At 34.2% G+C, this 27830-nt stretch overlaps 1 protein-coding gene across 6 annotated transcripts in view; it reads left to right on the top strand.

Moving 5' to 3' along the window:
- SEMA6A (semaphorin 6A) overlaps positions 1-27830 on the top strand; it is a 177316-nt gene that overhangs the window by 114146 nt on the left and 35340 nt on the right. For all 6 annotated transcript variants that reach the window (XM_081943595.1, XM_081943598.1, XM_081943596.1 and 3 more), the window contains exons 7-16: positions 3266-3356; positions 5917-6036; positions 8633-8721; positions 9622-9839; positions 16342-16473; positions 18176-18331; positions 19731-19907; positions 20756-20896; positions 21023-21103; positions 23362-23420. In XM_081943595.1, the coding sequence (XP_081799721.1) occupies positions 3266-3356; positions 5917-6036; positions 8633-8721; positions 9622-9839; positions 16342-16473; positions 18176-18331; positions 19731-19907; positions 20756-20896; positions 21023-21103; positions 23362-23420 (1264 nt within the window). The remainder of the gene's footprint in view (positions 1-3265; positions 3357-5916; positions 6037-8632; positions 8722-9621; positions 9840-16341; positions 16474-18175; positions 18332-19730; positions 19908-20755; positions 20897-21022; positions 21104-23361; positions 23421-27830) is intronic.

Below are 27830 nucleotides of genomic sequence, written 5' to 3'. Positions count from 1 at the left end.
TATATCTTGGGTAAACTTGGAATTAGAATCTAAGATGATTGTCAAAGCAACTGAATACTGCAGTAATCAGGCACTTCACATTCATCTCAAGGGGAAAAAAAGCAGGCTCCATTTAGCTTATTGTGGAGCACAATAAAAATTATTCCTTCTGTTTTCTTTTAGCAAATGGTTGCTCTTAAGGGTATATATTGATGTCACTTTCTTCTATGTGAGAGTGTGTGGGTGCTTAGGGTGTTCTGTTTTGTTTTTACTTTGAGTAACTTAAAGAGTTACTCAACCTAGCAGTTCGAACGCCTGTAAAAAATGCAAGTAGAAAAATAGGGACCACCTTTGGTGGGAAGGTAACGGCGTTCCGTGCACCTTCAGCGTTTAGTCATGCCAGCCACATGACCACAGAGACAGCGTTGGCTCTTCGGCTGTGAAACAGAGATGATTACCATCCTCTAGAGTCGGGAATGACTAGCACATGTGTGTGAGGGGAACCTTTACCTTTAACTTAAAGAAAATGGACAGGGAAGTACTTGGAATCCTAACTCAAAGCATGATGTATGAACATATTGAATTGGCTGTATCCCAATAATACAAAGTTTGAAATATTTTTACTATTTGCCCATAGGAAACAGTGGTAATTTATTTTTTTTGTTCTAAGGCTGGAAATGTAGGTGGGTGGTAGTCTATTCTGAATGCTTCATATATTATCTAAAAAAATGGGTCAAAAAGATTATTTTTTTAAAAAACGATGCAGTCAAGTTGGACGAAACCTGGCCAATTTCATTTTTATTTCCACTTTTTGCTATGTAAAAAAATAGATGCAAATACAGATATAGATATAATCTTCCTTGCATTCCTCCTTTGGTCAATTTTTTTGAAGTTAGGAAAATAATAGTATTCAATGTGTAACACTGTTCTATTTTTTTTTTCAAAAAAAAGTTAAGCACTGAATGTTTCAAGTTCAGAGTATTTTGCACATATAGTTCAGGAAATCATTTTAGTACTTTCTGAAATAAATTTGCCAGACAAATTTCAGGCAGCTCCCAGTGGAAAAACTGTTATTTTCTACCTACGTCTTTTAGGATGGGGATGGAAAGATAATATGAGGGATAATAAGAAACTTTTCATTATTTTGGCAAATACCGGTATTTCTTCTTCTAAATAGAACCATGCTAAATTTTTCAGTGACTGCTATGTATTTTCCCAGTAATACATTGAGGTTTTAGAAGGCCAATGAAATACCTATGCTAATATATTGGAACACTTGATCTAGCAGCCTTGGCACTACCATCATGTTTCAAAAGCCTATGTAAATACACACATGGCCCTGGAATGTTATGCACTCCTTCCCTTCTACCTTTCCTTTAAATATGTTTCCATTCTAAGGAAGACACAAATGATTCCATTTAGAAAGTCTAGAGAGAGAAGATGCATGACAGGAAAGAAACGATGACAAATCACCCAATGCTTGAAAGAGGTCTCTCAACCCATGGGATTGACAATTGATTGGATGAGACAAATGATGCTTAGATGTCTTATTATCCACACTGGTTTTTCAAATTCCTTATCTTACTTTACTCTATTGAAGTAAATTGAATATGCTAGGTAGATCTGAACTGATATAAAGCAAAAGTCACCGCTGAGTAATCCTAACACACTTGAATCTTAAAGCCTGTAGACTTTGCACTTTTCCCTGTGGTTTCCACTGTAAACCAGCTTTGCATTGAGCTGCTTATTTGTATAATTATTGCTGCTCAGTAGAATATTATTTTCCCAGGGGTTGCACTTAAAGCTGAGATTTTAAGTACTTCACAGATTAATTATTGACAGAAGAAGAACGATTTACACATGATACTAGTTCAAATCAATTCTGTAGAAGTTTTTCTGAAAGAGATTTTTTAAAAAAAAAAACACCTCATAAATTATATGGGGGAATAAAAAGAAGAAAGTTGGATCTTCACTGATTGAGAACCATAAAAAATATGGTTATTGTTTTTGTTCATAAATGCTGCATGTAGTATAGGGATGAACAGGCCTCCCCTATCATTATGAGAACTTGATCATTTGTCATAATCACATTTGCTCAGCCTTACGTATAATTCAGTAACAAGATTAATTTAAAAAATGTCCATAGGAGAATGTTCACCCAGCCTCTTTACTCCTTGTAGCTTTACTACTACAAACTACCTCAAGAAAGATGGTAAAGCGGTGCTGATCAGTCTTCCTAAATTCAGGACACCACAGAGTATTTCCAGACATGTGTGAGGTTGGAATGAAAAGTAGATAGAAATAGAGGCAGCATGATGCCTGGCTTTGTCTCTACATGATTAATTTCAGTATATCTGATGGGATAGATTATCTGAGCCTTGTTAGTTTGTTCTGCTTCACATCTGTGAGCCTTGCATAGTTTTTAATCACTCTTAAATTTGAGGAACCACCTTCCACAAACATATTGCTGACAGAAATCTGAATTCTGAAAGTTAAAGGGATGCCACAAAGCACTATTTTTCAATCAGGCACTTATAATACTACTGGTAGTACGAAGTAGCAATTCAGATGGGGTGCAGCTCCCCTTTCCAAATTAGAAAAGTGCACATGAGAGAAAGAAGAGCAGAGGATGGCAAAACAGCCAATATCCACTTGAATAGACTGAGGTGAAACAAACTGATCTTCTTGGTATCATGTTTACTGAAATCCAAACAGCCTTTGAAATGATTGAGCCTCGGTGGAAAAAATAAACCCCATAGCCTAGTAAAAGATACAAGTAGGTGTACCTCTAATTATTTGGATATATTTTTGGTCTTGGGCTTAGGGAAAGACTGCACTCAGAGTGGCAAATGCTGCTTTAGCACCAATTATCTTGGTGGGACCTAGGGTATTTGACCAGGAAATTGAGGCTATAACTTCTAATCTATGAACATTTTCTCAATGTTTGTACAGTTTATTGCTGTAGCTTTAAAATGGTCTTACACAGCATAGGTAAAGAGCAAGTCTCCTTCATGCTGATTTAATTGTTTATAACTTCATGGATTCATCCATGTAATTTTCTTGGCCACCTTTTTTCAACTTTCCAATCTAGCAGCAGGCTTGAAATTGCTCCCTGATCTCACATCCAAGTAATACCTAACTGTAACCCTGCTTAGCTTCTTGATATAGCCGTGGTCAGTGAGAAATAGTCGTTTAGGTGGCTTCTCCAATACAAAGAACTCTTCAAACAATTCCTTATGCAAGATCCCTATTAGTTTGCAAAGAAATATGCTGTTTTATTTTTCAGATGGATACTTTGGAATTTCTGGGAGATGAATTTAGTGGAATGGCTAGATGTCCTTATGATGCAAAGCATGCCAATGTCGCACTGTTTGCAGGTAACATAAAAGGATAAAAATATTCTCTTATATAATGAGGTGCTTAGAGAGTACAATTATAGCTCCTTCCTGAGATATGTTTATGGGCAGTAGGGGGTGGAATTATCCATTTATTGGGTATCACATGGCTTAAACTAATTAGCTAATAGTCAAACAAATAAACATGGGATTCTCGCTTTGGAAAATAAATTCATTTTCTGTTGTATACTTACAGTGGTAAAGTAACTTTGAATTTGAGTAGGCAGAAAATTATTTCATAAGATACAATACTTTATCTCAGCTGTTAGGATAACAAGCTATTATATATGCCTTCTACTCTGCTGGATAAAATAGAAAGGAGAAAAAAGGAGAAACCTGGTGAGATTAAGCTTCTTGATGTTTTGTTACCAACTGAGGCAAGGGAGGAGACTGAAATGGCAACTGTGGATTTAATCATGATGTATTATGCATGCAAAGAAATGCAATTAACTCTTAATTCTTTTTGCAATGGTCTAAAAATATGAGTATGTGTTAGTGGGGTTAATTTGGGCCATTGATTATAAAATGGTATTTTAGAATGCTGTTCTTTATAGATTTTAGATTAAATTGTTTCATTACTGAAATTCTGTTAGCATCAACCCTTACAAACCCAATGTAAAAATAGCCATAAAATATTCAGCAATACTATGGAAATTACTTTGAATAACTATTCAGACTTTTTTTACAAAGCCTTGCTCTATTGTAGTGTAACAGAATGTGGGAAAGACCTTGGGAAATGGAATGAAGACTTACATCCTAGGGAGCAGTCAGATAAAGAGAGAGAATACCCTACAGTTGAAGAGTGGTCAGGGCAAGAAGTTCAGACCCTTCCTAGTTTCTTGGGCTGTAAAGGAGATGGAGGAGAATTGTACTTTCAGTCTTTCAATATTGATGTCAGCTTTACCAGTAGATCAGGCAGGAAACAGATAAACGAATTCTACTTTGTTATAAAGCTCCATTAACAGAATCTTGTAAATCTAAAAGTGCAAATCTGCCATTATCTCTTTTACAGTCTGAGAACTTAGAAACAATCTCTTCTGGGTTTCTTTCTTCATCCATTAAAGCAGCCGTGGACTATGCCCTCTTTTATTTGACTGTTACCTAAACAGAATCTCTTCCTTCTGTTTCTCAAGGTCTTTCCCACATACCAATACAGTACTGCTGCACTTGAGTTATAAAAATATATCAAGCCACAAAAAAGTTTAAAGTGGGAACTTGAATCTATTTCCATTGTACTCCCAATCTTTATACAGTTGATTTACATACTGCTCAAATAGCTTTCTTCAATCTGGCACAGACTTATTTGACCATCTAACCAATCATCCTGGTTGATTACCAAATTAGAAAAAGCCAGTGTTGCTGTCTATATAATAGAGTGAAGGACAGGAAGATGACATACTGTGGGGCAGATAGAAATGTGCTCCAGAACAGAAATTTAAGTATTAGAGCTTTTAGAGCACAGTAAAGCAAATCATTCATCTTCTGCTTATACGTATTAGGTTCAGATCCTGAAAAGTAGTTTTGGTTTTAAGAGTTCCTCAGTGAAAAAGGTGAATTAGCAAAAAGAATATCTTGATTTTGGGGGTGGGGGGACCTCCCTCCCTTCCCACTTTCCTGCTCCCACCCTTCTGATATTTCTTAAGGATTTGAAGACATGGCTCTGCCAGTTAATTTGGAGCTCCAATGGTGTTGGGGGTGTATAACCCTGGAGGTGGTTAACAGATTAAGAGAAGCCCACACGCCTCCTACCATGTGCATTCTGTTCTCTTCCTCCTCATCTTTTAAACTAATTTTTACTGTTATTATAAATATTTATTTTTTGTGATTTTATTGGCTTTTAATATTGTGAGCTGTCCATAGTTACCTCGAGGCAAGATGGGCAGCAAACAAAACTAATAAAATAAATAAAATAAATTTAGGCAGAGCTGGATAAATAACCAGAGAACTGTAGGTGATAGAGAAGCAGCAACCATCTCTGGCATACGTATCTGCTGGGACCCTACAGGCTTCATAACTCACCAATGGAGCATTCCTTCTTCTTAATTAAATAATAATAATTGAGATAAGAACATAGTTACACAGAGATCAACTGTATTATGTTCATTTTCTTTCAAATGCATAGTTCTTCCTAACAAAATTATTAACATTACTTCCTTTTTGCATATTTGAATTAAGATGTAGGTGTGAAGCGGAAGGATACAAGAGTGTTAGGCCTTTTAAAATGATCTAGTTGCACTACTAGGAACATACTGTATCTTGATATATTCTACTGTTATGATTAGATCAGGAATGTAATATGTGCAGTCTGCAAGTGGGATATAGTCCAAGGAGGATCCAGGGTGATTCTTCTTCAGCTCTGCCTCCTTTTTTAGTGCTGAGAGGGAGAAGGGCTTTTTATCCAAATGGGTCATTACCCTAACCCAACCGTTTTCATGTCTTAAGACCCCTTGGATGAGCTGTTTCAATGATTACCTAGCAATTACACTTATGCTGTTCTTTTCTTCTTTTTCTGTATCCCTGATTTCCAATTCTACCCCAAAAGAGGGAAAGCTGTATTCTGCCACTGTGACAGACTTCCTTGCAATAGACGCTGTCATTTACCGGAGCCTTGGAGACAGCCCGACGCTGCGGACAGTCAAACATGATTCAAAATGGTTGAAAGGTAAATAAAGACCTACAGGAAGAAGGGGCACATTTTGGATTACACTGTTGGATTCTCTGTAGACCTTGTGATCTTATTTTACTTACTTTTGCTTTTCTTCTTCAAAATCTCAACCTTTAGTGATTGTTCAAAGAACAGATGTTTAAAGCACAAAGAAACCATATTTTATTTCAGCAATGCGCTCTGTCAAATAGAAGTACTGAAATTGCTTTTTTTTTACAGTACACTTGTTCCACTGATTTTTTTTTTAGTTGCTAGGTATTCATACAAAATCACAAGAGCAAGCCACCAAAACAGATAGCATCCAATTAATTTTTAAAGGCTAGATATTTCATCAAAGATTGAGGGCAAGGAATGGGTAAAAAGTTATTTTAGGACAGTGATTGACACCATCAGCTCTTCCCTCTGATGGGACACTAGGAAATCTAGGCTTTGTGAAGTGTGGAAGATTTGTTCTGCAGTGTTCAGACACACCAATAAATAATAGAATATCAGAGCCTCCATTTATTGTCAAGAAATAATGAATGAGTGCCTCTAAATTAGGCAATTTGTATGTCCTTAATAGCCTCATTGTTAAAAAAAAGTTGCCGTTCATTCTTTTCCAATGGCATTATGAATGAATGCCATGCAGCATTATGTTGTGAGAAAGGGGGGATTTTGTTTATAGACAAAAAATGCAAAAGAGACGGAGTGGGGGAGAGAGAGAGATAATGGTGGGGACCATAAACAGTTACAAAAAACAAGATTGCAGTTGTTTTTGTAGTTGTGCTCCATTGAGTCACAGCTGACTCCTATTGATTCTATGGTTGAACAATCACCAAGACATTCTGTCTTTCACCATATTACAATCTCTCACAGTTTGTAAATGATGTCTTTTCCAGTTCTTTTTTTGAAATTATTGCATTTTATAGACATTTTTAATTACTTCAGCTTGTAACTATGTTGTTAATTCTCTTTGATAAAAATAATCCTGTGTCTGCAAATAAAGAGAATTGGAGTTCCGTTTTTGGAGTAAATTATGCACATTAAATAGTTGTATCTCTGATTTATGGGCCTGTATAATTTATTTTGCCCTCTAGGTTAAGGATTATTTTTCTCACAGTTGGGTAATGGGTAAAATATATATAATTGAAGGACAGGTCAGTGGGGACAAGAATAAAGAAAAGATTCCATTCCAAATGCAAGACAAATATTTGATCACCAGATATACATTATGAATGTGGTTTTCCAGCTTATTTTAGTGTGATTTGGGGATATTAAACATTGTTCACATAGTTCTAATCTCTTTAAATGTATAAAAATTGAAGATATGTATAGCCATGTGAGTCCTTTTTTAAAATTCCCATCAAAATCCCAGTTTCTATCTCTGTGAGTCTCCATACACTACTGGACCTCAAAACTTTTCATATTATATTTTAATCATATTAAGTTAATAATTTGTCATACTTTAGAGTCTTTTGTAGTCTTCATTCTAGTCCATGCAGTTACCCCGAAGGTTAGACAATAATAAGTGTCTTCTCTTTCCTCCAATACAGAGATTCACTTGCTTTACCCCCACCCCATGCCCAGAAAAGACTATTGAACTAAAGGCTTGCTTATGAGTATGGCACTGTTCATCTCATCAGTAGAATTCCTTGTAGTTATTTCTATTACCTTGAAAGAGGCTGTGCATGAATTGTTGGTCTCAGATCATACAAGCATTTCATCACCATGTACATCTGTGTGTGTGCGTGCGCACGCACGTGGCCACGCACACACACACATCCACGTAGATAAGTAATTGTATCTAAATGAATGGTCAAATAGGATATTTAATAGCCTAGCCTTCATTTGGTCATCCATCCACTGCCAAAATTGGAACTATATTTGAAAATAATATCCATTGCTTCATTACAGACAGCATAATTCTTAAGTGTACCTAAGCAATTGTAGCATTTTGAAGTTTTTGAATCTGTATGCCACTAAAACCTTTGTATCTGTTTGATTGTTTGCAACTTTCAATTGGGTGAAACAGTGCACCATTGGGCAGCAATTTTAGAAACAATTTTCCCGAAGTGGGTTCATTTACAGAATGCGTCCAAAATTTGAGATCTATGGCTCCCACGGCATTGAAATTTGGCAAAGTCGTCTCTGTTTCAGGGCCGCTCTGCCACTTCACTGCTGCTGTCACCCGACATGTCATTGTCATTTTCAGTGCTCCCTGCTAGCTTCCTACAAGGAAAGTCAGTGGAGAAGTTGTCAGGAAGTCAGAAGTCAATCCCGCTTTCTCTGCTGGGCCTGTGTGGGTGGGTGTCCATCCGTCCCATGGTCACTCTGTTTCTCCCTGTAGATTAGAACTGTATGTCTAAAATGATGACCAACAGATAGTCATGGATGAAGCTAATTTGCTTGTTTCATATATATGATCTTTTCAATAGCTTTCAGAGCTCTGACTGACCAGCCTCCTACCTATATCCTCTTGATTTATAATCACACTGTATGGTAAACTAAATACGTCCTACAAAAAGCAGATGAAAAATATTCAACCCAGATTAGACTGATTTTACTGTTTGACGGAAGTGTTTATATTTATGAGCACATGTTTTCTTTCTTTCAGAACCATATTTTGTTCATGCAGTAGATTATGGTAACTATATCTACTTCTTCTTTCGAGAAATTGCAGTGGAATATCACAGTATGGGGAAGGTAAGGAGAATAACCTTGAAATGAGAGCTATAAATCACAATAACAAGGTCGCTGTTGTGAGAAAGATTCTGCTGCTCATGCCAAATTTTGGTAGGAATGAGGCATGGTGTTATCTTGATATAAAACACCTTCCTTATGATGGCTTAGGGATAGTGGGAGTTCTACAAATCTGAAGAGCACAGATTAGGGGAAATCTAATATAAAATATAAAATATTTTGGCTTGGAATGATGACAAAGTGTTTGTTTTTTTAATGGACCCCCCCCCCATTAAACTGAAAAACATATGGCAAATTGATTTAATTCAAAGCTCCAAATAATTTACAGCAAGACTGACTTTAAAGCAAGGGAGCAGCTGACCTTCCTATGAACAGCAGAAGTAAATGAGGAGAAATTTCAGTCTTGCCATGTAATAAAGCACAATGAAAGCCTTTACTGAAAAGACCTTTTAAGGAATATTTCCACAATAAAAGGCTTACAAGGTTAAAAAGGAGAAAGCATGAATAAAAGCTTGATGAGTCTTCCATATTTTTTTAAATAAAATATGCTTGGGATATGGGACTCCGGCTGCCAGTATGGGCTACATGGATTGCAAATACAGAATGTCCTTTTGTTTGTAAGAAGAGAAAGCTGAGTGGCCTGCATAGAAATGAGTTTTACATGGGCTGAGAATGAATCTCCTGAAGGATTTATGGCTGGATGTGAAATGTCAGAAGCTTATCTTTCATAGCACACAGTTCCAAAGCTGAATTTTGTTCTGTTTGTTATTTGTCACAGATTATAGGAAACTGGAGATCCAATTAAGCACTCAGTTCTGCCAATTCTGCTTTTTTTCAAGAAGGAAAAGGCAGAATTCTACTAAAAATATATTACAGATTCTTTATTCCCCTTTCGCATTGCAGGTAGTTTTCCCCAGAGTAGCCCGGGTTTGCAAGAATGACATGGGTGGATCCCAACGAGTGCTAGAAAAGCAGTGGACTTCCTTCCTGAAGGCACGATTGAACTGTTCAGTACCTGGTGATTCGCATTTCTATTTCAACATACTGCAGGCAGTTACCGATGTTACCCAAGTTAATGGCCGGGACACTGTCTTAGCAACTTTTTCTACTCCTTATAACAGGTAATGGATTTAATAGAGGGTGACTGTTTTCAACCCACTTGACAATATTGCTTTAAATAAAGAAAACAGGCTATTAAATACTAACTTGTATAAAATTTCAGTAAAAGCATCTTTAACTTGATATTGCAGTCAATAATTTTTGTGACCGTTCAGCTTTTTTATGATCTGTCAGCTTACACTAATTAGTTGAGAAAAATACACAAAATGGGAGTACATAAGACTTTTTTTGCTTCCCTCCCATTTTTCCTTGTAACCACTGGAAAAATCATCTATTATTACTAACTTGCTCCTTTTCTTCTTATTGCTGAGAATTGGTTTTTCTGCCTATTCTCCTAAAATTTCCGAAAGAAAAAAAATATTGGCAATGCAGTTTTGGAGTGGGGTTTTTGTTGTTGTTGTTTTTAATTAAAATATTTTGAAACTATTTGTCAAAATCTTCCACTGTATTGCTTACATGCATTTTTGTCTACTGGTCAATAGGGAATCTGTAGCGAAAACTCAGGATACATAAACTTTGAACTCATTTATTCCCTGTTTCATGTATTGTTTGCACATCATAAAAGGCAACTAATAACATCTGCTTCCAAATTTGAATTAATCACAAGCCATCTCACATAACATTCAGATTCTAGGAACTATAGTTTTCCAAGCTTTGATTAGAATAGATAAGAATCTCATATTACTGTTTGCTTGAAGTTATTCTCACTACTTAAAATTTTTCAAATTAAATTGTTATAGGAAGTCTTTAGTGTTGACTTACTAGTGGATAAAACAGAAGACATTCATTCATATACTGAGGGATTGCACAATATTTTCCCTATGACACATGTTCAGTATGTAGAGCTTGTCAATGGCTGCATGGGGCCTTTTACAAGGGTATAAAGTGAAAAGTGTGTGTGTCCAGAAGAAAAACAGCAAACTTTCTATCCTGTTTCCCTGAAAATAAGACTTCCCCGATAATAAGCCCAATTGAGCTTTTGAGCGCATACGCTAAAATAAGCCCTCCCCCCAAAATAAGACCTCCCCAAAAGTATTGCAACACAGCAGCAGCTATGAGGTGACCACACTCGCCGCTTTCTTTCTTATTTGAAAATGTTTATTTTTATTTTTGCATAAACACAAACAAACACAACACAAAGAATCCTCTTTCTTTACATACTATATAAAGTGTGTTAATTGGTTACAAAAAGCTTTTGTGCATCTCTTCCATAGTCATCACCTATAATTCATATCAAATCATATATTTTAAATCAAATATATTTATAGATATTACTATCATCATACCTCAATTTTCATTTGACTATAATTGTTTTAACGTCCTTTTGCATAGAATATTCCAAAGTTTAAAACATAACCACATAATGGCATTTCATTAGCTATTTCCAATACCATCCAATAACATTAAATCCTTATGACCTATTCTAAATAAAAATCAATAATATTTAGTAACCAAGTTTCTGGTCCTCCTTTCCAAATCACTGTTCACAATTTATATCCAATTTCCTTTTATTAAGCCAATACATATATGTAGGTAGGTAGGTAGGTAGGTAGGTAGGTATGTGTGTTACAACCCCTGGTATGCCCAAATATGTTATATGTAATATATATATATATATATATATATATATATATATATATATATATATATATATATATATATATATATATATATATATATATATATATATATATATATATATATATATATATATATATATATATATATATATATATATATATATATATATATATATATATATATATATATATGTTATTATCATTATCATTATCAATCATTTTTTGACTATGTCCATTATCATAACATTTTTTGACCTAATACTCAAAGTTTAACTAGATTTAATTTAATTTTTTATTATTACCTTTTATGTCATAACAAAATTTCTAATCTTCCTTTCATAGTCACCATTTACCATTCATATCCAATTAATTCTTATCAAACCACTACATATGTATACATCATTATCAGTTATTTTTAACCATATCCATTATCACTTCATTTTTACATAATGCTCTAAATTTAACTATAACTTTTTGTTATAAGCTTTCATATATCAACCTGTATCTTTCCAGTAATAATGCAATCTTATTTGCCATTTGTGGAATTAATCTTCTGATTATTTCCTTGATAATATTTGTGCGGATTTCTCTTCGCAGCTCATTGCTTGCTGCATCTCTTATATAATCTCGATACCCTCCATCTGTTTCTTAAATCAGCATATCTTTGGTCATCAACAGTGCTTCTGATAAGATTTCTCTCCTTAAATCCATCAATTCTTCTCTTTTTTCTTCTTCTATACCTTGCCATCTGGGGTAGAGTTCCTGGCCATTTAGCACCCCTTTCCATATTCTACTCTCTCCATTTCCAACCATACTCCAATCACTGTAGATGTCAACAAATTTCTTGTCTTTGTGCTCGTTTTTCTCTTCCATTTTTAGGACTCTAGACTCCACTTTTTCCAATTGAAATTCTCCATCATATTTTGCTGTTATATGCTCTATGTTTTCCAGTTTCTCCTCGATTCTCTCTGATACGTCTAATAATTTTTGAATTTCAAACATTATCTCTTGCAATATTAAAGTTTCTTTTTGATGTTGATATTGTGCCATTCTTTCAACTGGTAAACACTGCCACTCTGGCTTTCAAAGCTTTTTATTAGATTAACCACAAATTCATTTGTAATCTCTCACAATAAGACCTTGTTTTCACTTTTCTCCAGCTGGCAATAAGGTTCAAAAGAACATCTGCATAAACACTTTGTGCTCTTCTTATCACTCTCTGTAAACAAGTTGCAAGGTCTTAAAGCGCAAAATCGAAATGATCAAAGAGAGAAGTGAAAGTACAATGTTTCCAAGGCTTAAAACCTCCAGCCTCCAAGTGGCAGTGTTGCTTCCTTTCCCCCTAATGTTACAAGCCTCTTTGTACTCCTTTTGTATCTTTTTTGTATTCCAGGTTTAAAGGAAGTAAAATTCTTAAATGCAGCAAAATAGAAAAAAGGAAAAACTCATATAGAAATGAAAAAAGAGGTTCAATCCATAGGTTACAAAAATAAAATGTAGAAAAAGAAAAACTAATCCGTTCACTTTAAAAAGCTTTGCGCAAATTCCATCCATAAAATAGCATTTAAAAAGAAAGATAACACACTGTCCAGTGCAATTAAGTAGCTTAATTTCTCCGCTTATTTCTTCTGTTCTCAAATTTAATTTAGCTTAAGGTTTTTTTGGGCAGTCTCTTTTAAAACAGTAAAATTTCCTCACCAGATGTACATACTTTCTCTTTCCATGTCCCAACTTCATCAACTTGTGGCTGCGCTTTTGTCGCCAGCTAGAAGAACTTCTCTTGGATCAATCAGGGACTTTGTGGGGTCCCTGAGATCAGCAAGACCTATTCTTCCCGATCACATCTCTGCGGGATGGTTTAGGTCCATACGGACTGTCCAGCGGCAAAAGTATCAACTGCGATCTCGGAACTTCGAAATCGCAGGTCGTGACGTCAGCTCCTCCTCTCCACACTCGCCGCTTTCTGTACCTCAAAAATAATAAGACCTCCCCAAAAATAAGGTCAAGCGCTTATTTTGGGGGTCAAAGAAAATAAGACTCTGTCTTATTTTCAGGGAAACACGGTAATAAAAAATACGATTCCATTTTTTCATGAGGTTAGATCTGTTCTTCTACTCAGGCCTCTCTTTGTAAAATCATCTTTTAAATCACTACAGTTAATTCTACTTCCTGAACATTGGCAGAAGCTGAAAAGAGGGTGGGCAAATGTCACGAGAAGCCACAGTTTCCTTTGAGGATCTCATTCAAACTCTTTCAATCTTTCTGAAACTATTTCCACAATAACCATTTCTTCCAAAATTTAAACCATTTTATTTATCCTTTATAGGGTTTCCTGTTTGTTGCATTACCACATAAAGTATTGTGAGATGCTTATGGGCAAAAGTAAACAATTATTGTATTACAATGAGCTGACTATGTACAGCAGGCTATTTTGGAGATGGCAGGCTTTTGGGAGCCAACCCCCCCCCCCCCCAGCTTTCTTTCAACCTTTGAACAACTCAAGGGATTTAATCATGATATTGTTGGAAAAAAGATGGAGTTTTAAAAAGCAAAATAATGGCAAAAATCTGCAGCTGTCCTAATGTACATAGTTTTGTTCTTCGTGAAAGAAATATATCAAAAATTGTACCATTAAAGCCTAGTATTTCATTACCCATTTCAAACAGCATCTTCATTACATTGGATCAATGATATATTACGTTCATTATAGTTTGGTTCATAATTAACAATAGTGGCAAGATCATATATGTGGGCAATTATGCAATTTTTCCTTTCTTAAGTATGAAAAGGGATTTTTGTGAACTTTCCTTGTGCAAATTGTATCTACATTTGGAATTCATGTATCATACACAAAAGGAGATGTGATAGTTTGTGGTGTGTAAGGATTAAATGGTGTGAGTCATTGAAGCTTCAGCTCTAACCATTTTGTATTGTGTGTCAAGTATGTCTGGCACAACTCATTGGAAGCATCCTCTGCTCAGGCATTATTAAAAACAAATGGAGTTTGTAGGCAGAACAATGCATTCCTACACAAGCTCTAGCAGATTGTACTCCTTGTGAATCACAGGGAAATAGAGTATGCCAAGGAAAATCATTCTCCTTCCTCATGGACATGAGTTTCCTTCCTTCTAATGGATATCCCTTTCTTGTACAATGCCCAGCACAACAGATGGCTTGAATGTGGCTATGTCCTTTGCGTTCTATTATGTGGAACCCCCCCCCCCCAAAAAAAAGCATAAGACGAAATAATAGGAGTAATTCTGATACCAGGTAATAAAAGTCATGAAAAATATTCCCCTATACTTAAGTTTGTGTGAGTACTGGTATCCCATCTTACTTTTTTTTTCATTTACAGAAAAATAATAAAATATCTTATTCTTACAATCTGTGGGAAACTGTAGCTAATTAAAGTAAATTTTGCACTGTGGTAAAACCTATTCCCTTCCCATGTGGTCTTTTATGCAAGATATCTGAGGGGAAAGAAGTTAGTATACTCAAATATTACTGCATGTTTTGGTGTATTCATACACCATTGCACGTTGGCTACCTAAAGTCAGAGAATGACCTCAGCAAAGTTAATAATAAATCTCCTGTTATTTTGCATTGGGATGAAATGCAGGCAATATGGCATAATAGGACCTATTGAGAATCAAATTAAAGCAGCTGCTTTGGGAATGTTTAAGGCATAAATTGAAAATACTATTCAGCCAAACACAAGGAATAGACATATTTTGTTTGAAAGGCAATCATTGTTCAAAATTAGATGTATTTAGCCAAAAGAGGGCAGAAGGAAAAGAAGAAGGATTTAAAAGACTTGGTAGAATTGGTCTAACTTTTTTTAAACATTTCCTTGTTGCATCTTTAATCAATCTTCAGCTTTAATGTTCCTGCAGAATTAATTGAATTAGTAAAGAACTTGGCTTTCCATGTGGAGCTGATGTCACCTATTACTGAAGTAGACTTCTTTCCACTATTACATTTGTTAACTTCTTGATTCTAGCATTTTCTCACATTTTATAAAGTACAAGTCATAATTATGTAGATGTTTGTATATTTGATCATATCATCTTTGTAAATAGAAATTATTTAACATGTAGCCAGATAGTATTTATTATCTGATCAGAAGCATGTAGCTGAAGTCAGACACAAAAGTAATGTAGCAGACTGAGTAAGCAGTAAAAACAGATCAATAAATAATTCATACATGAAAACCATCAACAAAAAAGCTTTTCCAGAAGTGTTTGTATAAGACTGTAATTATGTTTGATGATTACTATTATTGTGTTACATGCAAATAATCTAAATTTAAATTGGACTGGGAGTAAGATGAAACTGCATTTGCTTCTTTACAGTTGACTGAATTAAGCAAATCCCTGTTCATAGGAATTCAACCAGAAACACCCAGGAAAATGGAATGACACAACTTCAACAGCCAAATAGGTTGTGACTGAGCAATGTGCATCTCTGCAAAATATACCTGCTCCGACACATGAACGTTTTCTAGAATGCAACTAGATAACCACCAAGGGCTCAGACAGTATAACACTGAGCATATGTTCAATTTTCAACATCAGTTTCCTCCACAAAGAGGTTATAACTTGATAATACAGTAATTTCTTAGTTCAAGTTACAGGAATATATCTCAACATCTTGGGGAGTCATCAGAATTATTACTGTGCTATTACATTTTTTAAATCTTTTGAAGATGAAAACTGATAGAAATTGGCTGTCCACTGAATGTTTCAATATAAATGTCTTCATAAGGCAACCTTTTACTGTCAATGCCAAGAGGTTGCAAGATTCAGAAATGAACCTATGACAGGAAGGCTTCTGTGCTGTATGTTTCTCAGACCAAAAAGAAAGAAAAAGAGAAAAATGCGTAATTTCAGAATGAGTAACTATTTCTGGAAATGTCACATTGCAGCATCCCTGGCTCTGCTGTCTGCGCTTATGATATTCTCGACATTGCCAGTGTCTTTACTGGAAGATTCAAAGAACAAAAGTCTCCAGATTCAATATGGACACCAGTTCCTGATGAAAGAGTGCCGAAACCCAGGTATATATCTTTGTTACGTACACAGTAATCCCAGGGCTGGAAGCCCTTCGGTTTTCATTTCATGGGAAACTTAAGATATAGTGTAAATGCAAGACTTGAGGCAAATGCAGAAGTAACCAGCGTGATTCATACAAAGGCAAAATCCAAGACCTCTCATCCTTGATAAAGGATTTGGTCAAACAAATGAGAAGCAAGCAACCAATCTGTATAATTTATTTTTAGAAAAGGAAAGCTCAATGCTTTCCTAGCAAAAATATCAACGTAAAAATTTGGCATACAATGACAATATTCAGTGTAGATAATTCTCAGTTATCCTCATTAATAGGCAGAAACAATAGGTTAATTGTGCCAAGAGAAAGAATTGTCTGCAAATAATGATACCTTTATTGTCAACTAAGATGAGGTTGATTCTTTTTTAATTCTAATTTTTAATAATACATACATACACATATATACATACACACACACACACACACACACCTATAATTGATATAATTTTCTTTATTAAAAAATGAAACCAAGCAACACTACAATACAAATGGAAATGAATGTATTAATTTATTGCTTTTGATCTTGACCTACAAAGAAGAATTGCTCATTTTTGTTTCACCTTCTTTCTTTTTATATATTTTTTTAAAAAATTTATTCACTTGTGTTTTGCCCTTCACTTATTCTAATGGCAAACTCTGCAGTTTCCTCATGTACACATTGTTTGTGTAATGGTAGAGAGCTTTTATAATCCAATATTGTAATCTTTGTAAATTATAACTGCATATATCACACTTATAATTTATAAAGAATATAGAAGTTTTTATATTTAATTCAAATGTGCTTGTAGTTGTTTAGCTTGATATTGATTTGCAGGAGTTTCCCCACCCCTTCAGTTCAAAGTCAGGACAATCAGCATTACCGCAAACAAGAAAAAAACTACAGAAAAAGGAAACAAGGGTAGGGCATAGTCAGCAAAAGAAAAGAGTGTATAACTATTTTTGCCCAATTGCCATAAAATATGGGAAGATTCCAGGAATAAACTGAGCATATTTGTACTGTAATCCAAGATAGATGATACTGTGTCTTGTTATTAAAAGGTCCTGCATAATAATGCTTTAATGGCTCAAGTTTTCATGCTGTCAAAAATAAAATATTCTTGGAAGCATAGAAGAGGATACTTGCTCTTTGCTGCTGACTACATTTACCCTCCAAGCTGTTTATTTAAAACAGCTTGATATTATACTTTAAGAGAAAAAAATGTAAAAATTTTCTTCTGCAATCAACATAGTTATCTTAATTCTAAGAGACTTGATTTTGAAATATGCCTTAAAAATAAACAGAAGATTGCCAGACTGTATGTTTGTTGGCATACCGTGTGGGTGGATGAACTGTGAGCACATCTTTACAAAATGTAAACTTACAAACTTAATACTCTGTTAAATACGTTTATATTTATCAATAGTCCTAAATTTAGTATTCACGGAAGTGACTGCTGAATGCTGAGTAGGGTCATGGAAACACTATAGAGTATAGACCAAAGACAAAATACAAGATAGCTTCAGTTGGAAGCCTTATGTATTGTTGGGTTTCTTCTACAAAGCCTCTGGCATATTCTCAGCTAATAACAGATGCTTATGAAAACAGCTTGTCCAGAATATTCGCATTAAGAAGCAACATAATCATATTTCCTTCCAACCTGTTTTTGATTTAGGCCAGGTTCCTGTGCAGGTTCCAGTTCATTTGAAAAATACACATCCTCCAATGAATTTCCAGATGACACACTAAATTTCATCAAAACACATTCTCTCATGGATGAAGCAGTACCATCAGTTGTGAACAAGCCATGGTTTCTACGCACTATGGTTAGGTAAATAACTTTTCTTCCTATTCCTTTCACAAGGTGTTCTCTTCTACCCTCAAATTTGAGATTGCACTCTAATGTACAACTCACGCATGTCTGTCCTGGTTCTCAATAAGTTAGGATTTTAACTGATCATTGATAATTAAGCAAAAATGAAAATTAAAGATAATTAAGCAAACAGGACAGTCCCGGCCTCTAAAACCAGCACTGGGAACAATGTTACTTAAAATATTGTTGTGAAATAATCTGAAGTCAGGGTATTATAGGAAAGGAAGTAAGTATACAGAATGATAAAATTATTTAAAAGCCTTTGAGGAGATTTAATAGAATCTCTCTAAAATGAACTGACTATATTTTGAAATCTAATTCTGAAATAGACAGGCTATTAAAGTAGTCAATTATAACATGTTTTAAGTTTTTATGAGCAAGAATAGGCATGAGGAAATTGTCATAGTACTGTTCGATAAATTGTAGTGACTAGAAAAATGTTACTAATTTTTACCAGGTTTCCCTCAAACCATATTTCAAAGGAAATACTAACTTCCGTGTTTACATTTGAGTCATAATTTTAAATGACTCCAATAGAAAATTCTGAATAAAATAATTGGGTAGCTGAAGGAAACATTGGCCGGATATAAAATTTCTATAGGATGTTTTCAGGATGTATTGAGGTCTGTAAGGATATGTTAAGGAAAGTTCAATATTTATACAATACTAATGTTCAGAGGCTAATGTTGACATCCAAATACTCATGTGTCAGCAAAAGAAAAGAAATAATACTTTCCTCCTTCAAGATTATATAAACCAACAGCTTTCAGAATCTGTAAATTGGAGTGTCTTGAAAATATGCCAGCTGATATGTAAACTTCATTTTACAGGTAGATTTACACCTTGCTGTATTCATACACATTCACAAGTATGCAAGTGCTTACTTATTTTAAGATATGTCTGGGTGGGGAAAGGGTTTATACATTTGGTTTTCTGATTAAGAATCCAACAACAGTAAAATATGTTGATTATTATTTTCACATTGCAAAGCACAAGCTTTGCACATATGCATGCCCTACATTCTGTATTACCACAGCTGTGCAGTATTTTGATTCAAGCCAGACAAAGGTATTGCACATTGCTCCTTCAAGAAACTCCTGATAGAATGAAAGTGCCTGATCCAAAATAACTTTATCAGAGAGAAAGTTATAATCTGTCAATTGTTCAAATGTGTTTGAAAGCACTGAATAAATACATAAATCAATCTTGTGTAGCTTCATCTTGACCCAGGCTAAATTTGGTTTTATGCTGGAGAAAAAAAATCTAGATATGAAAGTGCAGAATTGTGCTTATATCTGAATAGATTTTAAAAAGAAACTATTGTGGTGATTAACACTATATAATGCTGTCATTCCAGATACCGCTTGACGAAAATTGCTGTAGATAATGCTGCTGGCCCTAATCAGAACCATACTGTGGTTTTCCTTGGATCAGAAAAAGGAATTATTTTGAAGTTCTTGGTCAGGACAGGGAACAGTGGTTTTCTAACTGACAGCCTTTTCCTGGAGGAGATGAGCATTTATAACTCTGAAAAGTATGTATCAATGGTTCTTTCTTTTATTACATTATTTAGCAACAAGTGCTGAATTCCTATCTATTGCTTTTTTTTCTGATGGAAGAGAATCCCTAGGGATTTTTAAAAAATTTTAAATATATTATTCTCTTTTATATTGCTGTAGATTTATGAAAAAAATACTTCCCAATACTTCCCAGTAAATAATTATACTACAGACAAGATTATATACAAATATGTAGATAAAATGCAAATAGTACAATGTAAGGCATTCAAAAAGACTCTTTCTCATCCCTGGGAAAATTATTTGGGATTTTGTTTGAACTTCACTCCAGTTGCAACTGTGCATCAATATTATCTTTCAACAATCACTTCCTGTCTCCATATATTTTTGCTCCTTGTTTACTGGATGCCAAAATGGTTCATTAAGGCTTACTTTTCATGTGGAAAAATGAAAAGCAATAGTTTCCCCTTTCTCCGTTTATGATAGCTGTGAGTTAGGAAATTTTCCAAAATATGGTTCAATCATATGATGGTTCTAGAGCAAAAGGTGAGGAATAGATTTCCCCCACCCCCACCCCACCCATTATCCAACACTTTCTTCCAGTGGTTTTCTCAGACCATACCAGAAAGGAAATAAATCATACCTGTGGCTCTCCGGCAACTTACATTAAATCCCATCTCTTTGGCACACTCCATCAAATCAAACATTCGGTTCATATAATAAAGGATTTAAATTAGGTTATCCCAATATATTAGTCTAAATGAAATGTGTATATGCTGCTGATTTTATTCTATCTTATGTTTTTTTATAATCAAAGTTTTCAAGACTAATGGAAATGACTATGCAATCCATTCATCCAAATTAGGTGCAGCTATGATGGGGTGGAGGACAAGAGAATTATGGGTATGCAACTGGACAAGCAAAGCCGTGCCCTCTATGTAGCATTTTCAAACTGTTTGATAAGAGTGCCTCTGGGAAGATGTGAGCGTCATGGCAAATGCAAAAAGTATGTATTCCTCAATATCACTTCTACATATCCTCTATAGTAAATACACTGACATCTTGATACTGACATAGAAGTAATAATAACAAAGGATTTACAGAATGATTTGTACATGTTTCCTCTATTAAGGGCCTGCATAGCTTCTAGGGACCCATACTGTGGATGGATGAAAGAAAGTGGAGCATGCATGCAGCTTCTACCTGGAGCAACGTAAGTTTGAATTGGCCATGGGAGAATGTATTTATTTCAATTATAATACTGGGCAATATTCTTTTGAACATTTGTTAGAAGTTTCACTGAAAACTTACAGACATGCATGCTTCTTATTGTCCCTCCTTCCAGACTGGTATTTCAGGCGGACTTATTTCTGATTAAAGATGAAGATACATAAATATTATACCAGTGCAATGCTTTGGATTCAATAAGTTCTTCCTCCTTTAATCAATACAAAAAACAAGCCACATTCTAAATTGAGATAAGAATTGTAAAGGTCCTATTATTGTACATCTTCATCATTACAACATTGTTATAAAGAAACTAACACTGTGCTAGCCCAACACAGGATAAACCTAAGTCTGACAGTGCTTTTTTTTTCATCTAGCTCAAAAGATCCTCTCGAGACAGATCAGATTGTTCTCATTTTTTCCAGCTCAAGACTAATACTGACCTGCTAGTCTTGAACATTTTCTGTTTTCTCTTTTGGAGCATGACTCTTGGATGCCCTTCGATTTTAGAAAATAAGTGCTGCTGTGTTCAAGTTTGCCAAGTAATTATAACAGCATAAAGTCTAACCTTAACCCTAACTTTGTCAAGCTTGTTATTTGTATGCTGTTTGAAGAGGTTTATATGAGGAAGAATAAAAAAATATTACTGGTGTTATACATGATGGGTAAATTGTTTTCCCAGTAATTTATCTGCCCCAAATTTCACCAGTTGGCTTCAAAGATCACTTCAGAGTGTCCTGCAATAGTTCAATTGATTGGTGACCCCAAACCATGGTACATGTGGAGTTGCAACAGGTGTATCAACTAAAGCATGGTAAATGACTTCCTGGCCACAGCTTCTATCTGTTGCTTGAGAAAGATTGAAAGTCCATCGGGACTCTTAAATTACAATCCATGTCTTTTGGGGGGAGAGCATAAACCCTTTTACAGAAACTGCTAGAGTCAATGTTATCAAATCATCCAGATGTTTACTGACAGCAGCTCCATCTTGTTAGGATTTAAATTTGAGTTTGTTTTGCCCCATCCAGATCCTGGTAGCCTATCAAATATCATCTGCAAATATCAGTTGAGATGTATCTGGATGGTTTCTTACTTATTTTGGATATAAAAAGACAGCTGTATATCTTTTTTTTAATTTTTAAAACAGACAAGGACAAACAATACATAAAACATAAAACCATCATCAATTACATATACATATAGCATGTTGTTTGGTTACAAATCATTTGTGCATCACTGCTTTCAATTATATATAAAGTCACAGATTGTCCATCAGGTCTACATAAGTACATTATTGTCATTGTAAATCATATATTCAATTACAATTGTTATTCCTTCATTTTAAACCAATGTTCTAAATATTAGATTCATATATATACCAACATTCCATTGCATCATTATTAGTCTATTTAGTAATAATATGTCTTTATAGTATCACCTATCTCATTCTATTATTCTTACAATATAAAAAACTTCTCCAAAATTTTTCATTTCCATGTTTTTTTATCTAACCATTGATAGAACAAGTCCCACACCTTATTAAATTGTTCATTTTCTTGCTCTCTAGTTTCAAATGTCAATTTACTCATTTCTGCACATTCCATTATTTTTCGAATAACTTCCTCCTGCGTTGGTATTTTCTCGTTCTTCCAATTTTTTGCAAATACAATTCTAGCTGCCGTTAAAACATTTACAATCAAATATTTCAAATCTTTATTGTATGTTTCTGGTATGATTCCCAATAAAAAAAGTCTCTGGTTTAAAGTCTATGTGACAGCTGTATATCTTAATATTCATCTACCCCTATATCTCTATCTCTCCCCAAACACCCACACATGCATTCCATTTGAAAAATAGCTTCAATAACTCTCCCTCAGTCTGAAGACTCTTGTATCTCTGCTCATCTTTGAGTTTGGAAAAGCTTGAGACATATTGTGAATGAATTGCATGGAAAAGTATTGCTGGCGAATATTTCATTCTCCTTTCCTTCATATGTGTGTGAGCATAGTCAAGGTGGCAGGGAAAAGCTTTTAATGCAGTCTTGTATTTTTAAAGAAAAATATTCATATAGACATGTTCTCCTAAAGGAATAACTGAAAAGTCAAGCAAAATGAATTATTTTGAGCTTGCATTGTGCAACTATTAAAAATATAAATTTCTCTTTTATTTGTTTTATCTGTATGAATTCTGTGTGGTAGGACACATGCTTATTTATGCTACTCTCTGCTTCTTTATGTTATTTAGATTGGCCTTTGAGCAGGATATAGAGCATGGCAATACTGATGGCTTGGGTGACTGCCAAAGTAAGCAAAAGCATTTTACTTATTTATTTTAATTTTACATGAGAGAAACTGTATAAATGCCTCAATGCTGTTAATTCAGAATCAGCGATGGCAGAAATAAGAAAAAAAATCATAGCAATGATGGAAACTGTGCAAGGCAATTGACTTTGTTTTTAAAAAGAAAACATTTTAAGGAAATGGGGTTTACAAAAATACCATATGTTCAAAGAGCAATCATTTTGGAATTAAAATCTAGCTCGGAAGAAAAATTAGAGATTTCCCTTAAGATGTGTGTCAAACATGAATTAATGGTGGTGATTGCTTTTGAAGTGTGAATAAGAGAGTTGTGAAGCCATCAGGAAGGAAAGCACATATTTAACAAAACAGACCCAGTTCTTTCATCTTTATGTGTTATGTATGAGTAAAATCAGAATCCCTGACTTTCGTATTGTGACTCAGGAGACAGTAAGCTCTTTCAAAATGTGATTACACCTCAATACTATTTAATTTGAACTATAGTTACCTTTCTGGGAACAGTAATACAATCACAAAATTCAGATTTAGCTTAAACAGTGGAACAGTAATATAGACATTCATGGTGATCCTGGATTTCATCTACTAACCTTCAGATTTTGATGATGAGGATGATTACAACAACAACGATGACAATCAAATATATAAAAATCTTTATGTTCTTATCTGGAGCCTCATGATATTTTTGCCACTTTTAAAATTATTATTTGGGAAGGGTTTTTTGACATTATGCAAAATGACATGTAAAAACTTGTAATGCAAAAGTTTTCTGTCTCAAGTCAAAGACTTCACCAGACACACTTATTACACTTATTGGAGCCTAAGAAAATGGAAGAAGATTCTGGCATTTGCTGTTGATCCCTTATTACTGCTGTTACCACTGTTGTTGTTCTAATTATTATCATAATAATCTTAAATGATCATCGCCATCAAAAATCAAAGGACATCTATATGTCATTCAATCTTGATACATCAAAAGGAGAAAACTAATATAAAAATAAGTTTTTATTTCCATTTTTATATTCTTTATTCATTACACATGAAAGTCAATCAACATTCAAAAATGCATCACAAATACCATTGACTGGTGCTAGTGGTTGATACGGGTTGCTGCCAGAGTCCTAGGTATCTTCTTAAGATGGACAATGTTCTGAGTAGCACCGTTTTTTGCAGTTCTGCTGGTGTTATTGCAGGAAGTTGAAATTTCTTGATATATTTTATAAAATTCTTGGTCATGGTACCAAGTGCCCAGATGACACTGTTACATGTTCTTCTTCCTCTTCCTTTTCCTCTTCTTCCTCCGCCTCTTCTTCTTCTTCATCATCATCATTAAAATGACCCTAAAATAGGAAATAGTTGAAGGCCTGGCACTTTGTTCCTGGGTCACTTAGACTCAAATCTCTTTGGCTAAATACAATGCATTTTCATGCAGAAGAACAGCTGGCTCTGATTGGCGCTACAATCTTCTGCAGAACAAAAAAATAAAAAAACTTGAAATGTCTAGGGGGAGGAGGTTTCTTTGGATCTTCTAAAATTTTCCTGCCAGAATTGTTCACTTCTAATCATTTTGGTTCAGCCTTGTGAAGGTGAAATAAACATGTATTCATAGTTAGATTCCAGCTACAGATGTTTAATGCAAATGTACATTTGTTTAATGTTACTTTAAACAAATAAGTGATTTATTTTGACTTGGATTATATTTGTACTTGGAAAATTTTAGTTTGCCATTCTCTTTATGCTACAGTTTTACATTAGCTCTATTTATCTTATATTGTCATTTTAATATTTTGAGATTTCAATGCTTTTTCTGTGTTTGTGGTTACATTGATTTTTGCATTCACTGCAACAGAAAAATAGTCAAACAGTGGTCAAACAGTGATCATCTGAAGGAATACATTTAGAGTACAAAGGAGTACAAAGGAGGGAAAACTGAGAATTGAGTTCCAAAATGAGTTCAATTTATGTGATTCGTTTCTCTTAAGAACATCTTTGAAACAGTTCAAAGTTCAATATTTAAAAATTTACAAAGCATTTTAAATGCAGCTCTTCTAAACAAGTTAGTAAAACTTTACTAGAAGTGTTTCAGGTTTCAATTTTAAGGAAAATATACCAACCTCTACATAACCCAACGCTATTTGTTGCTTGTTTGGTTGCTTGCTTGCTTTTACCTTGAAATGAGATGAGAACAGTTCAAGGGGGGAACACTTCCAGTCCGACTGGCAGAAGATCAGAATGCTTCTGATTAGATTAGAACAGCTGGCTTGAGTTGAAGTTTGAAATTTACACACCTTTAATACATGTATAGGTAGACATTATAGCAAGATTAGAACATAATATTTGATGTTTTCCAGGGTGTACATGTCTGAGAAGGTCAGATGTCCTATTTATAAAAAATAAAATTAAACTATTGTTTAAAAAAAGCACAACTGTAACTAATCATAAGCATTCTCTGACAGTAATTAAACGCTTTAAAAAATCATACACTTCTCCACCTTAGTGTCTTCCATAGAAAGAGTTCAAGAAATCCCATCCAAAAATCCAAGTCAGTATGATCAATGTTATACTAGTTATAAATTAGAATAGAATAGAATAGAATAGAATAGAATAGAATAGAATAGAATAGAATAGAATAACAAAGTTGGAAGTGACCTTGGAAGTCTTCTAACCCAACCCCCTGCCTAGGCAGGAAACACTGCACCACTTCAGACAAATAGTTATCCAACGTATTCTTAAAAATTTCCAGTGTTGTCATTCAAAGTTGTCATTCAAACTATCTGGATAGTGCTACCAAAGTTTAAAAGTATGTTGAATGTTAAGAGTTAAATTGAGATTTGCAGTTGGCAGTTTCCCTTTCTGCCTTTTCACTATTCCTGTTTTACAGGATTCTAAATATGATTTTTTTCCTTTATTCTGTTATCTTTAACCTAAAAGATCACAGTAATCTTGTTGCAGAATAAGAAAGCAGATAACATAAACTGATTATAAAATATCCTTGTGATTTTTTAAAAAAAGAGTACTATTTAACATTCAAAACTCATTAACAGCATTGTAGAAGATAACTCCTCCTTAAAATTGGCCTATTGGCATTAACCTCAAAAGAAACATTTAGAGGTATATATGCCAAAAGTCTTTTAAATTATAGCTTCTGTGGCAAGACTTCTCACAAATCACCCAGTTCTTAATTCCTTAATTCCATTAAGAATAATTCAAGGTACATTGTGATATCATTTTAAATATTTTTCTTCATAACATTAATTATTTTAATTAATTAAAATGGAAAGAAAGATATACAATCTGTGAGTTTACAAAAAAAAAGTGATTCATTATATATTTGACATATATCTACTCTGACCTAAAGAAGCATCATATATATGAAGATTTGGAGAAATTTACATAGAGACTCAAACCTTTCATTCAAATCCTAAGCATATTAATCCACAAATTGACTAAACTGATTCTGAAATCCATGCAAGGTCTTTAAATATGGCTTGAGTTCTGTAAGTCTTCAGGTTGCATCAAAAATATTAAAATAATAGCCACATCTATGCAAACCTCCTTGCTTTTTTATTTACATCACAACACACATAAAGGGTAGGTTTTTGATAGTACCATGGTTACAGCTGCCATCTTGATTTTCTCACTACCCTCACTGAGCATGCTTGGGTTTGTTATCTTTAAATACATCTTCACTGCTTCATTTGTTCAAGTATTTCCCTATTCAAATAATCACATAGAGGTTCTGAAATTATTATACTGTATGAATTATAGTACATATTGTCAGGATTTATTTATGTTTCATAAAAGTTGTTTGTATAGTATAGTATAAATATTTACACTATACACATTACAGCAATACATATTACTTTTTACAATATATTAAAAAGTACCGATATTAAAATATAATTAAATTGATGTTAAAAGTGGATAATAACATACATGTTCTCAAATTGTTTGGATCACTCCCTGTTTTACATGGGTAAAAAGCCGATAAGTATGGGAATAAATACAATGATCCAGAAATTGTTAGAGATATGTCCAAATAATTGGTACAAGATGACAGCTATACTTCTGTAACCAATTTTTTTCTTGTGGACAGCCGGGTTTGTGTCCTGGAGGAGAAAGCCTACATAAAAATTGTCTGCCCTCCCTGGCAATCTCTCTAATAAGGAGAGAATATGTGCAGACCTACAAACTTTGTATAGCTCACAATGTATTACTCGTTTGTATAATTTAATAAATAAAACTTAATAGACAATGACTCAAAGCCAATGTCACTTTTTACATATACCGCTAGCACTCATATTTTATATAGTATCTTATAAATTTGATTTTCAAGTGTGAGCCTATTTCTCTTCTCACCTATTCCAAGACAAGGAATCTGGAAGCTATTTAGCATTT

Source organism: Natrix helvetica (genome assembly GCF_964273705.1).
Source record: "Natrix helvetica genome assembly, chromosome: 2".
Taxonomy (NCBI): Eukaryota; Metazoa; Chordata; class Lepidosauria; order Squamata; family Natricidae; genus Natrix; species Natrix helvetica.
This window is presented reverse-complemented; position numbering and strand designations above follow the sequence as displayed.